Source organism: Phaseolus vulgaris, chromosome 8, assembly GCF_051622355.1.
Source record: "Phaseolus vulgaris cultivar YP4 chromosome 8, ASM5162235v1, whole genome shotgun sequence".
Classification (NCBI taxonomy): domain Eukaryota; kingdom Viridiplantae; phylum Streptophyta; class Magnoliopsida; order Fabales; family Fabaceae; genus Phaseolus; species Phaseolus vulgaris.
In genome coordinates this window covers 2,898,930-2,913,977 of record NC_143505.1, presented here as the reverse complement: position 1 = coordinate 2,913,977, position 15,048 = coordinate 2,898,930, and the positions used below count along the sequence as shown (strand labels likewise).

The following is a 15,048-nucleotide window of genomic DNA, read 5'->3' as shown; positions in this document are numbered from 1 at the left end:
ATTTACTCCCTTTAAGTTTTGGGCAATGGACTTATTATCTTCATGATTCACATGGCATGATAAAAATGGAGTTAGGTCCAAATTCAATTTTCCATTTAAGATATTGACCAATGATGTGACTATTGCCCATTTGCATTCAGAACTCTCTGAAGATTTCAAGTTGTTCAAGTAAGTATCTCTTTCAGTTAATAGAGTTACACTTCCAGGGGAAAAGACCAAATGCTCTTCACCAATTTCTTAAATAGCAGTGTTTGACTCTCTGAACTTTTCTTCTTAAAAGTAAAAGTCCATCTAATTAGTTTTATGCAAAATTTCTCACTTTCGAATACATTAAAAATATTGCTTTATAGAACTGTGTCTGTTTCATCTCCTCGAGAAGAAAGCCACAATATCTTACACTTGAAAATGAAGGCACTGCAATTAGTAACTATTATTTTTGCAGGCCGTTTGGTGAATGCATCTGGCATGAAAATCGCAAGTTGACTTCAAATGTCTTAATTACATGCAATTACATCAGCTTCAGGTCAAATTTATAATATATCTTTTTCCTTTCAAGAGCCATTTCAAATACTATTTCTACATTTTGACCACAATAGAGTTCTTTGATGACCATTCACTGGAGTCAAAATGCTTACCAGTTATTGGACTTGGTTTATGGTCTTGTATGCTTCAATAAATATAACTTAAAATTCTATGCAAGTTATAACCGTGCTAAGGTGTGGTGGGAATTGAATTGTAAGAGAATTTGAATATTACAGAACCATGTTGTTCATTTGCACAGTTATTACTCCATCCTTTAGATTTATTGCATCTGTTAAACACATACATAAACTTCAAGATAAAGAAAACATAATATGGTATTACTCTATTTTGGAATCAAATCAAATTTAAGTAGATCAAAAGAATAATACATTGCAATATGGCAGCATAACTCTGAAACTCTTACAATCATTAAATATAATACACACTAAGTGGGACAATAAGGTTTTGACATGGACCCCCTAACCTGTTTATGAACACATACAAGCCTGTAAAGAGAACAGATTATTGTTGCCTATCAGCTATGACTACCTTCTATGAGGATTTTGCAACCACTTTTGAGATCCTTCAAAGAAATCCAAAAGGTAGTTTTCTAAATCATCAGCAGAGTACTTAATGATTTTGTCACTTATGTAACTGTTATGCCTTCCAACAAAAGTTCTATAAGCTTGGATTACTTTGAGAGATATAGATATCCGTAAATCTTCGCGAAGCTGAAAATCTGGGATAAGCCAAGCTGTTTGGATCCTGTAAACATCCTCAAAGCCAAGGTAGAAGCTTCGTAGCCTCTCTTTAAGAAGGCTTTTTGAGACTGAATTTGTACCCGGAACAACAATTCCTTCATCCTTGAGTAAGAAAAGAATGGAACTCCAACTAGCCCTCTCATATTTCATTGCATGCTGCTGAAACTTCCAATTGCGCTTTCGAATCCATTCATCTTCAAATATGAGCCTGAGTTCAGACCCCTTGACCTTTTCAGCCATATAATGTAGGTTGTTCATCAAGAACAAGTGCTGCAAGGAGACTTCTTTGTATAACTTAGACTTCTCCTCAAGGTTGCTTTCCAAGATCGATGCGATTGATTGGAAGTGAATGGCCATTGAGGAAACTCTACATGGAGATCCCTGGCTTCTGCTATCTTCTGGGCTCATGTCAGGTGACAGAGAAATGGATTCCCCTTTTTCCTGGTCCTTCAGAAGTAGATTGAGTATGTCACTGTAGTCTGTAAGGGTTCTGAGATAATTCATAACATATTTGGTTAAAGGATGTATCCCACCACCTACAAAAGGGGTTGATGAGACATTTGTTGCAATGGCATTTTCAAATTCAAAAAATGTTGCCCTCACACAATCGCCTAATCTCTTCAGAACTTCATGACATTCAATTTTAACCGAGGAACCAACCTCATCTGAATACAAAGCATCAATGTCTGGCATAAGGTCTTGCAGAACCTCATACATGTCAAGAACACGGAACAATTTCTCAGGTTGGTGAGGGCCAATGGACATGGCTTCACCGAAATTCAGAAGCTGCAATATCGAAGCCTTAGATGCATCAACAAAACAAGCCAGACTAACAGGCTCACCCTCCCCAAAAATCTGGTCACTGAGCCACTTCTCACTTGCAAGATACACCCTAACAAAGATTTTCACAGCCCAAATCCATCTTTTGATTTTGGAATTCAAAATACCCCACTCCATTTTCAAGACGTCCTCGATGCTGAGCCTTTCCATTTCAAGAATGAAGAGGCACTCATCAAGGGCATCCCTCCGGACAATGATATAAGCATTGGAACATTCCTGACAATAATTTGAAGCAAAAAGTAAGTTTGCAATACACCTGAGATCCGGGATCACGGCTGGATGAACCAAATCAATGATATGTTCCTCAGCCGCTCTGCTCACACTGTCTCTTTGAAGCGATTCCTCAATTGATTCATCACCTATGGAGATTATGGAGTTCTCATCAACAGCATCTTCCTCACAGGACCGAAAAGAGACATATTCAGGCTCAAAAGGTTGCCTGTTCTGGACAAGCAAGTTACTGAATTCTTCTTCAAGGCGTGCCATAGCAGTTTGAAGAACACTATAGGCCCTCTGCATAAACTCGTACTCTTGATCCTCTTTCTTCAAATGCAAACTTTCCAACTTCTCAATCAACCTGCGAGCTTCATTAGCGGCATTCAGATACTCAGATGCTTCTTCAGTTCCCAAATCCCAAATCATGGACTGATCCTCCTCCCATCTCATAATTTTCTCATGAATCACAGAAAACCTTTCTTCAATAGCACTAAGACCCTCATCATCATCATCATGATCATCATCATCAGCACCACCACCATCATGATCATCACCGCCCTCCCGTCCTTGGCCCCTTTTCCCCTCCTCCTTCTCACCAGGTATGGACATGGAGGACAATCTAGTCCCAAGATCTGCCAGAATTTTCTTGGCATCATTGGTAAGAGTCTTATTTGGCCCTAGTGCCTTCACAATGTGCCTCACAGCAGCAATCAAGTTCTCCTCTCTTTCTAGCTCCCCAATCACAGGCTCAGACTCCTCTACAGCCATTGAAACACTTCCCCAAACAACAAACAACGACCACCAAAACCACTTCCAACCTTCTTCAACTCCAAAATCAAGCTCAACACTTCCTTCTCCACAATCCTTCAATACACCCCCTTCAACAAGTTCTCACCAACCAAATTCACTCCTTATGCCTGCACAAACCCCCAAAACAAAATTAATTGTTATCATAGATACCGAACAAAGTCACCAAAATATAGATATTCCAACCCCCAGATGAACCAGGAAGAATAACAACAGGATAATTATATAAAACAAGAAAATGGAACAGGTAAAAAATTTACCTTTTCTTCTTCCTTCCCAGATATCAGGAACACCCCACAAAAATCTGAGTGAAGAAGAAGCAGGAGAATCGAACTGTGAGCAAGATCTGGAAGGACAGCAGAAGAAGTATCAAAAGCACTGAACCCTGTATTTTGACTTTTTTGAAGGCAGACACAGTTGTGGTGTGTTATTATGGAGGAAGTGAAGGAGAAGGAACAGCACTTTTTTGGAGCTTTAAAAGGACAAAATAAATATAATAATAATGATAATAATGGCGTGGCTGCGTTTTCTACGACCAATCTCAAACTCGTTTTCTTTCTACTTACTACCAATTACGATCCATCCTCAAAATATTGAAATTTTCGTATGCTCCTTTTTTTTGGCTTCATATTTTCTTTGTTAATTATTTGAGATCTCTTAAATTTTTTATGCTATGTATTTTGGCATAATAAAAGTTGAGATCTATAACTATTTTTTTAATCCATCAAAATACCTTTTTAAAAAAAGACAAAGTTACACTGAACTATATAAAACAACCTAAAATTCTTGTCAGAACAGATAGATACACTTTGGAAAAGTGTGTATGATTTAGATATGCTGTTTTCTTATGTATACAAGTGAATTTATTTTAAAAACAAGTAAATAAATACAAGTGTTTTTCATCAAGTCATATATATTTTAAATTAAATAATTGATCAATATATCATTACTTATATCAAGAATGAACACAGTTTAAAAATATCATTTGAATCATTCTTTCATTGACTAAATATTGTTCTCTGCATTTCATATTATTTGTTTTTCAAATAACTCATTTTTTTTACCATACACCCTTTTTTTATTAAAAAAACCAGAATGTAGTTATAAATTTAATAAAGACATTGCTAAAAAAGTTTAATTAATAAATAATTTAAAATAAAATAATACTTCAAAGAAACATATAATGTGATTTGAGGAACTATTTTAGAAGTTACCATTTTGAGTTGTTAAGATATAAACTTTGTTCACATGATGTATCTAAATCAATTCAACAGGTTCATGCATGAATTTCTTCTACTACTGTTGTGCTTTTGACTTCTTGACCCTTGTCTTTTTTCTCCCTTTTCTGCTGATAACTTTATTTAGTAAATAACTTTTATTAGATTTGGAGAACTTTCTTAATAATACGAAAAAAACTGTGTATTTTTGTTACAGGGATGTATCAGATTCATGCAAATACGTGTCCATCTTAATACTCACACGTACACATTCATGTCTCGAAAGAGAAAAGTTATAAACATATAATAATTAATATTTTCAGTCCTTTAGAAAGGGATTTTTGTTAGTGTTGCAGTGATAACAACAGTGTTAGAGATGTGATGGTGAATAATTTGGACGGCACAAAATTAATTAACAATAAAATAAAGAAGGTGGCATTATTTTATTTTGCCATATAAAGTGCAAACCGTGCGTGACTCACATCACAAAATTATTTGATATCTGGGCTCCATTGCTGCTTTTTCAGGTTCTTTCTCGATAATTTCCTCCTCTACTTTTCTCTAAATCCACAGAAAATAAGGCCTTTGATTCACACCAAAAGCAGAAAGAAAGAAGTTTGGGTCAATATGTGGTTTTCATAAAGTCCTACAATTACGTATAGGGGCTTAACAGAAGCTAATATCGAAGAAATTTGTAGACACCTATAATTGATTAAATCTAAACCCCAAATTCTCTATGTTAGCAAATTCTTGTTACTACAAGAAATATCAGTTTGTGCTCATTTACTATTAAGATTAATATTTTAGATATTTTTAATTGGTGAAACAGTTGTGTTAATTATCGTGAAAAGATTAAATATGTGCCGATAAGTTTATTAAATTATGATATATTGATAGAAAATAATTTTACTGGTATAATATGTTTTTATATAGTTTTTTCTTAAAATTATTTATTTATAGATATATATTGTCGAATTATCGTTTTTATTAATATATAGATTTTGATTTAATTTCCATATTTATTTGTATTTTTATTTTTTAATTTTTTTAATAATATTTTTTTAATGATATATGATTGTTATTGTTATGGAAGCTTTTATATATAAAAAAAGATATTGTTTTAGTTCATTGATCTTTTAACCATGATTAATTGCCTAAATGCCTGTTTGTTTTTGTAGTATATGAGTATTTGAGACCTTCAGTTTGGAAACACCATTAATGAATATAACAACAAATATTATAGCTTAATCATGTCATTAGTAAATATAATATGATAAATAATCCATAAATTGTTATTAAGAGGACGTTGGGCCTGGTCTAATCATGTGTATAGGTAGGGAACTAAGACAATTGATATAAGTAGTTAAACTCCCTAAGGTAAAGGTAAGGAGTAATTGATTATTAGATGTAATTTAAAACGCCCAATCTTAGACAAACAGAGGAATTGTTTGTAATAATAAATGTGCAATGAAACTAAAAAAGAACTAGATTTATAAACAAGGCCATTCGTAAATATTTTGTGGAATTTCGAAAACACAGGTTTATCCTGTTATTTATTCAATTTGAGATTTTTTTTTAAATTCTATTTCTAGATATTAGAGCATTTCATACTATATAAGTGAATGCAAATTTTATTTCATAAGTCAGTTTTACGAGATTAGGTTAGACTTAAAGTTCATTTCTCATATGGTATAAAGTCATTTCAAGCCTACCATATCGAGAGTTTGTTAGACTTATTAGGTTATCCGCTATCGAGCTGTTATCGGATCACCTATAATATATTATCTCACGCACGAGTTGTTACTCTCGACGTGAACATACCGTTATCGAATCACCTATTATATATTGTCTCATGCATGAGCTATCACTCTTAATGTAAAGAAGATGTGTTGATATCCCACATCAACTAGAAATTAAATTTATTTTATAAACTGATTTTATGAGGTTGAGTTAAACTTAAAGTCTAGTTCTTATACTTTATTTTGAGAAATTTAGTTAGTGACATCAGATAATAAATTTATGTTTTAGTTCTAGTGAGATAAAAATTAGTTGTTAGATAAAAATTAGTTCTTGCCAATATATTAATTAAGTAATAAATAAGAAAATAGTCCACAAGTTCCTCAAACGTCCCATGACCAACCATCATAGGTTCAAACTAAAGAATCATCATCCTTAAAAAAACAATAGTTGAACAAGTTTTAGAAGCAGCTTCTAGAGCCTTCAAACAATTTCTATTCAAGGGAATGGAGCAATAGAATTCGAAAGTTGACCCGACATTTATGCTACACATTTTACATTATTATCTTTTATAGTCAAAGTGTGTACTTAAAGATGTAGCTGCCGTAGATTGATTTTAAACTTGTTAAATAAAGTATGTGGTACTTGTCACCAACATTAGCTACTTTAATTTTACAAAAAATAAAAACAAAAGCATGCAAGGAATGAAGGAAAGTCTCTCTTGTGTCAAACATGGTATGCCATATAACATATTGTTTAATTATCTAATACCAATAGTAGGACCAATTTGATGTGCTTGCCAACTAGACAATATTGTATCAATACCCAAAATATCAAAGAGAATTATCAAACCTTTGGATAATGTTCCCAACATGTCTTGGTCATTTAGTTTGAATCTCATCTTTCACCCAACTATGAGTAAGATCAAAATAGGTTAACCCCATCTTTTATGCTACATTTTTTTTCAGAACCTAGTTGCAAGATATTTAATCTACAAGTTTTTTAAGTATCAAAATGAAAAACCATGATGAGATGATAACATACCTATTTTTTTTATAGAAAAGCATTTTTATTTCCCTAATGGTTTTTAACATTTTCCTTGACCAGTTAATATGTAAACTAGTCATGCCCTGTTTTTAACTTCTTTGTTTAAGCTTACTTTAGTCTTGTTTTGATAAAAAAAAATAGGTATTCTTTTAAGAATTTTTCTGTTAAAAATATAGAACTTATTTCACTAGAAAAAAAAAATACACATTTTAGATTTCTCTTTCCACCAACCCCTCTTTGTTAATTTGTGGAAAACGAAAAATGTCACATTTGTTCAGAACCATAACAGGGCAATAGAAATTAGCAGCTCAGGGCTTTTACACTTGTTTCTCTCACTCTCTCTCTTTTTTTTTTACCTTTGTCATTGTTTTCTTTTTGTCACCTCATTTTCCCTTAAGAACATTTTACTTTTGCTATTTTAGGACTTTGGTAGAGGCTTTCCTGCAAGGAATGATGTGAATAACTGAAGGGCTGCTCTTGGCTTGAACAGAGGCACTTCATGCCCTGCTCCTCTCACTGTTGCAAATGTTACTCCTTCGTACACCTCTGTCCACCCTCCAACCTTCACACAAACACCACAATAATTCCCTCAATTTGTAAAACTCAACATTGAATCAAATTTTCATCTTCATACAAAAAATGTACCCTTATACTATATACAGAAAAAAATTACATCTACTTAAACAACACTCATAATTTTTAAGAAACACCCACTTCATCTAGAAATAATGAAAAAAAGATATGTATTTAGATGTGGATATATCAAAGTATTCACATGCATCCTTGAAGGATTTAGCTGTGTATCAACATGTGATGAGTAATTGTAGTATACATGATAGTTTAAGAACTCTATTTACTGTATATACAGTAGCTCTTGCCTCAAAGTAATTGCAGCTTTTTTAGTTTTGGGCAGAAAAGTAGGTCTGCTCCACAATGGAGGATGAAATTTAAGTAGGGGCTAAAAGGTGTATGGTAAATGTTGGCAAAGGAACATTTTAAAACAATGATTGAAGGTAGGACAGTAGGACCTTTACACTTCAAGAAAGTGCACCATTTGGCATCAGTTGGAGATTGATTTAGAAACAATATACAGACCAGAAATGTTTAATTAACTACCCTAGGATTCAAGAGCATTAAATAATGAGCAAGGACCAACCGGCAACTGCTAACATACATAGTTGACTATTCCTTTGTCATAATTAAGCATCATTATCCACTCTAAAAAATTTTCTAAAATGTCCCATTTGGAGACTCATAGTAGCTCAATTGTTAACCACATCTAGATAGATAGCTAATAGCAGTAAAACTATACCAGACATACGGCAATAGCCACTAAGTTGTAATTACTAATAAATATGGGAGAGGAAGAACAATTTTCAAATGCACTTACCTGATTTTTGACATACCAAGGATACCATGGTATTTTAGTTGACAACTTAAGCTGTGCAAGGGCATATCTTGTTGCTGTGACAGGCACCACTGAGTCCACGTCCCCACTGTATTAGCAAAAAGTGTCAAACATAATTAATATGCATCTACCCATTAATCATTGACTTGGATCCTTTCTTGCCAACTGCACTATTTTGTGTGAGAGAAAAAGAGACATGGGGCAATTAATGGTTCATACTGTTGTCTAATAAAGTGTTCAAAATCTAATCACTTATTTTAACTTGTAATATAAACTTCTATTACATACATAGAAGTGAAACTCTAATTCTAAGATAAGAACGATATACTTAGCCATATGCATTTCAAAACCAACCTGAACACCCAAACTCGTATTCCGTGAGCTATCAACTCTCTATAAATGGGAAGAACGGATACATCTGTATCATTCCAGTTTCTATTCAAAACCTCACTGCACCAAATAAAAACCAACATAATCATCAATCAACCCTTTGTACATATATAATTCTGATTGCTTAAATTGCAGTCAAAACATGGGATTCAACCCTTCATATAGTCTACAGCACAAATTCACCTGCAAGCAGTCCACCTATAAGGGATTCTAGTTGTGTTAGCGTGGAGTGCTTTCTGAACATCTGGCCTGTTGTAGTAAATCTCTGCATACTTTTCTGTACATGGATCATAACCAGACCAATGCCTAAAAGCCTGTGAATAAATAAATTTTCCATTAGCTCGTATGAACAAGATTGTATGTCATACATATAGAAAGAAACAATATCATATGATAAATTCAATCTCAACTATTTAATGCCAATGTTTTCATACCTGTTTTTTTTTAAAGGAACACATTACAAAGTAACAACTTTTTATTTATTAATATTTAAATTTGTAACTTGATATTATACTCTCACCATGAACATTTTTTGGGGTGATCAATATATCTCAGTTAAGAGATTAAAGACTAATTCTATCAGTGCACAAAACTCATTTAAGATCATGACAATTTTATCTGCTCTTCACACATGCAGAGTTGAAAATAAAATCTCCAACCACATATTTAAAGGAGACAGTTATTCATGAGGGTGTGTTGATCTGATGTATTAAATTGATTACAGTGGGAGGGAGATAGTAGTAATGAAAATTAAATTGATACCTTATGGGGTCGGTGAGGTAAGTGCATGGTGTGGCGGGTGGGAGAGGTACTACCATCAGAGTTGTTGCAAGGAGGAGCATAGATGTTGTACTGATCAATGTTACCGAATTCTTGATCCATGGCATAGCTATACACTGACTCACACTCATCAGATTCCTTCTGCCGGTGAAAATCACATGTACTCATCAGTTGCCGGTAAGTCTGGTCCGAGATCATAGCATGGCTCCACCAATATGTCACTGTCCCCAAGTTATCATAGTAGTTGTCTGTCACTGCATTTCCTACCTGCATTACATTTTCATATATATATAAATATCCTTCACAATACCTCATTCAATAACTAAATTTCATTTCAACGCACTAACCATTATGCCTTTCAGATTGATGGGGTGCTTGCTTTTTGCGTTATAGTTCATGATTTCCTTAGCTAATTGAGGCACATAATGTCCTGCATAGCTCTCTCCAGTGATATAAAGTTCCCGGTTTTTGTAACGGGGGAACCGTTCTAGCCATTGGAGAACAAATTCCAGAGAGTCTTGGGCTGAATTCAACAATTCATTAGTCATTGATCAGAAAAATGATTAATCACAACATACTTATGAAGAGAATGAGTTGGTTTGGTGAATGTTATCATAACTTTGTATGATTGTTTTTTGAGACACCAACATTTTGTTGCTAGCAAAGTCATGAAAAGTAGTAAAACTGAACTCTAGACTCTAGGTGTTGTTTTCAGCCGAATCACGTTTTGGAAGTTTGAACTACGGTGATGAGAAGTTTTTGTACTGGAGCGAGTGCTGCAAGTACAATGTGGCTCTGATGATGAGGTACGTGGTTGGTCAATACATAAATTATTGTGTGATAAACGTGGACCACCAAAATTGGTCCATCATTATCAACTGGCAATTATGACACATATCAACTCACAATAATAATATTAAATAATGTTAGAAGCAGTAATTAACATTTTATCACCGATTATAACATGTACATCTTTATTATTTTCCATGGCCTACCAAAAAAATCATCACTATAGGAAAAATCTATGAAGCGTGAACGGTGGTGGCAATTAATGTGGATGGGAGGATTGTGGGACCTACCGGTGCGGTGGTCGCCGGTGTCGAGGAGGTCGGAGGAGCGGTTGGTGTAGGAGAAGCCGACGCCGGCCGGAGCTTCCAAGAACAAGAGGTTGGCCACAGTGTTCCATGAAAACTTGTTAATGTATAGCCCAGAAGCTGTTTTGTTTATTCTAAATGGTCCAATCTCTTCAGACGCTCCATATGCCACTGATGAACACCCTGGACCTAGTTTACCACAAAATTTAACACCATGTTACTAATATTTCTTTATTGATCCATTATTTGACCTTTATCTTTAACAAATCTGTTTTCAATTATCATGTCTCAAAGAAAATTATGATAGAGTAATAATCCATCCTCCTAAAATCTCCCTACTACTTGAGAGAAAACAAATCTCTTTCAAGACTTCAGACATTTAAGATTTTTACAATTCTTATACATTTTGACTAAATTACCCTTATTTATTGTTTTCCAATTGTTTATGTTATTTCCAACTACTTCATTTATACTCAATTTTCTACACCATTGCCACTAGAAAATAGCATTGTGAAAGTTATTCCTTCTAAAGAGTGGCTAAGAAACCAAAACAAAGAGTTCATATTAGAAAGTGGTTAGCATGAATCAGTTACTGTTGAGAAAGAAGACCTATGTTTTTGTTTGAAAAAGATTTAATGAGTTTAATTAGGGTTGAAAGAAATGGTTAAGTAGATATACATGTGAGAGAGAAAGGTATAGGCATTGTGCTAAACATAGGGTTGCATTGATGGTGTGGCAATGGCAGCTGACAAGTTGCATAACAGAACCTTAAATAATGGGTCTGAGCCTATTTAATCATTAATGAGTCTGGTTTTTAGTTGCTTTCAAGCATTAAGTGGCATGCGTGTGTAAGTGTGCGTCTATGTATGTATCTGGATTCATACACAGAAAAAAGAAATAGAGAGAGAAAAAAAGAGTGCAGAACTTCACTGTGTGTACCATTCATCGTTAGTTAGGTCATCATTCCAAGCTATCCATTGCCATTTGCCAACCCACTCAGGTGGGCTCTACCTACACTTTCTTTTGTTTCTTTCACGGTACAAATATTCAATGCATTTCTACATCCAATTTTCATTTTCTTTTTTCATTTTCTCCCTCCAATTCAATACCCCAAAAGAAAAATGCAATAACAAAGCAGGTTTAATTAAAGAAGCCATTTTAGAAAGTAACACGAAAAAGAATAAATGTTTTCATTGAATTTCAAGTCAAACTAAGCTTACCCATAAGCGGTATTTAAGGAAAAGAAGTGAAACGTCTCATTAATTAATGATGCACAGAAAAATATTTAAAGGGTTCAAAAAAATATAGCAGTATTTGTACATTTTGTTGACTGGTATGTCGGTAGCAAAATAGTATTAGCTGTATTCTGAACCCTTGTTAGCGTTGCTAAAAACAAAAGATTAAACTACCAAATGAGGAAAAACAAAACCAAAACCATATACACTAATCAAGAGGCGATATAACAGTGACTTTAGATATGTGCAGACAGTTAAAAACATAAAACCTGCATGCAATTGTTCTTCCTTAATCAAAACGTTAAAGTAAGTTTTGATGTGTAAGAAAGAGAAATAATCTGATGGTAATTATGGATCATCATGTTTTTATGATACCACAAGACAGTAGATTAGCAATGGTGATGTAAAAATCATTTGAAACATAGTGGTTGGAGATGATGCAATGGTTTTTTGTGTGAGAAAAGAGAAGAGGGTTGAATGGTTTGAAGATGTAACTTCTAACCTCCATTGAGCCAAATGACCAAAGGTTTGGTGAGAGGATTTTGTGCAGCTTCAGTGAGCCAGTAAAAGAGAGCTCTACCAGCAAGCTTGTTGACAGTAACATAGCCAGAGAACTGCTGAAATGACACCTTAGGCTGACCAGGGAGTGCCAAAATCCTATCAGCTGCTTCTCCTTCTCCTGCTTTAGCACAAGAGGCTCCAACAAGGACCATTAGAACCCAAATGAGCACATGAGCAAAGATCTGTCTTTGCTCCATGACTTGGTGTGGTTAGTGAAAACGAAGAAAAGGGTGTGAGGAAGTGTGAGCAAAAGAGAGGTATGTGGTTTAAAAAAGAAGGAAAATGTGTGTGACTTGGTGGTTGTGTATGAGACTGAGAGTGAAAGAGTTAGGGTGGGGGTGGATTAAATAGGAGAGAGATTGAGAGAGAAAGAGTGTGATGAGTGTCATAAACACTTTTGGCACTTTAGCTACATGCCAGTTTTCGTTCAAAATACTATTTTGACCCTATTTTGTGTAGCTACTATACTAATTTTGGTTTATCTTATAACCAAAGAATGTCGATTTAGAAACTGTAGAGGAAGAAAAAAATGTTAAAGGTGTCAGTTGTTACACCTAGTTCATGTTAGGTAGGACTTGGGAGTTTCAATAAAAATAGTTATATAGGATATGGATCCACTGCCGTTGAAAAATGCTTAAAAATCAATTGACTCTTCCTTAATTATGCTTTTAGATCATGATAATCAATATCTTAAGAGTATTTGTTAAGAAATTAACAAAATATTAAAAAACCATAAAAGAACAATGTTTTCCAATCCCAATAAGATTTTTTTTTAATTCTTTACTGGAGAAACTGGTTAGCCTTAATTTATAATTTTAATCGATATTTTTATTTAAATAAAAATAATATGAAGGAGATGTTTATCAAATTCTATACGTGGAAAAAGAAGGATTATCAGTTATTTAATGTTTAATAGCATTTTTATCTATCCATTCTATTGTTATCATTATTTTGTAAAAAATCATCACAATTTTGATATCTACTGTTTTAACCCTTGCTCCATCAATTAACTTAACATAAAATTTAACAAACACAAACTTATCCAAATACAATAAATATAAGATCAGATTTGTGAAAAAAACTAAGACAACTAAATATGTTAAGTAACAATAACAGAGAAGAAAAATCTAATTAAATCATAATTATTTCATATGATGATGTTATTCTCTTTCAACTTATTATCTTTTAACTGTATTTTTTCTTGATAACATTTCATCTAAAAACTGAAGTTCAATTTCATTTCAATTTGTTATTGTATGAATATGATCGAACTCTTCAATGTTTACTTGTAATAATTTTTGGTGTTGGATCTTTAGTAAAAAGTTTCATGCAAAATGTCATTCGATACTTAAGTTAACACTCAATATTTGGTCGTCGAGCGAAATAAATACCATTAAATATGTAATTAATTTGACATAGGTCAACCTATTAATATAAATATGTTAGGTCCTCGTGGTATGAATCTAAATTAATACGAATATCACAATTAATCCTTATAGTCTGACATCAAACACAAATTTTCTATAAAACTTGTGTTAAGTGATATTTATCTTATATGTCAAAATATTGTATGTAATGTCTAAGACATCTTGACCATATATAGCACACAAATAATATTTTTTTTAATAATTATTCATACTTAAATACTATTTAGTTATGAATCTAAAAAGGAGGCTGATTATTTGTTTTTTTTTTATTAAAAAAGGATGGTATCTTAGGCATGAGATTGATGATTAGGAAAAGATTGAAAGGTGGGGTTGGTACTAAATGACAACAAAATCAAACTAGGATGAATGATTTTGATGGGTTTCTTGAATCTTATGTAAGTGGTTTCACACATGGTGTTTGCAAGACCCCCACCCAAACTGTCTCTTTGATCCTCATTAATTAAGCACAATAACTTTGACTACACCACCTTTGCCTCTATCCATTCCTATTCAATCTATTTTGCTTCAATCTGGGCATTGTTTACAAAAGTTAGAAAATATCTATTTTGTCTTGTACAATACCCATAATCCAACAAATCATTGTGTTCTATATCTAGACTTGTGGTACGTAGTTCATAATTAGAGGGTTTTTTTTGGAGCTCTCCAATTATTATGAACATTGTAGAAGAAGGATTTAACAGCCCAAAAAGATGAAGAAGCAGTTGCAAGGTTTAAAAGAAAATGAGGAAGGGTGAGTGATGAGATTAAATGCTCTTACACTCACTGTTCTGCCATTTAACTATACATGCTCAGAGGCCAGAGCTGATGTAAAAGAACGTGAGATGTCATTTACATTTTCTGAATCGAAAAGTGACTTCTCATTTTACCAATTTCATTAAACATCCACTTATGAATATCATAATTTATTAAACAGTACTACTTAAATACAAGACAAAGAATCCAATAAATCATTAAATGCAAGATACTTTTGGCTTAATTATCTCAT

The 15,048-nt window shown here is 33.4% G+C and overlaps 2 protein-coding genes across 2 annotated transcripts; both read right to left on the bottom strand.

The window, feature by feature from the left end:
- Positions 1 to 839: 839 nt before the first annotated feature.
- EXO70E1 (exocyst subunit exo70 family protein E1) lies at positions 840 to 3,741 on the bottom strand. The gene is made up of 2 exons (XM_068629609.2): positions 3,407 to 3,741; positions 840 to 3,256 (listed from the first exon to the last, which is right to left on the bottom strand). Exon 2 carries the CDS (start codon positions 3,105 to 3,107, stop codon positions 1,068 to 1,070), a length of 2,040 nt encoding a protein of 679 aa, XP_068485710.1. The 5' UTR covers positions 3,108 to 3,256; positions 3,407 to 3,741; the 3' UTR covers positions 840 to 1,067.
- Positions 3,742 to 7,335: 3,594 nt separating this feature from the next.
- On the bottom strand, positions 7,336 to 13,052 carry SCPL25 (serine carboxypeptidase-like 25). Its single transcript, XM_068631961.2, has 8 exons — positions 12,557 to 13,052; positions 10,805 to 11,008; positions 10,073 to 10,248; positions 9,708 to 9,992; positions 9,129 to 9,259; positions 8,910 to 9,005; positions 8,538 to 8,643; positions 7,336 to 7,709 (listed from the first exon to the last, which is right to left on the bottom strand). Exons 1-8 carry the CDS (start codon positions 12,810 to 12,812, stop codon positions 7,566 to 7,568), a joined length of 1,398 nt encoding a protein of 465 aa, XP_068488062.1. The 5' UTR covers positions 12,813 to 13,052; the 3' UTR covers positions 7,336 to 7,565.
- Between the last annotated feature and the right edge of the window lie 1,996 nt (positions 13,053 to 15,048).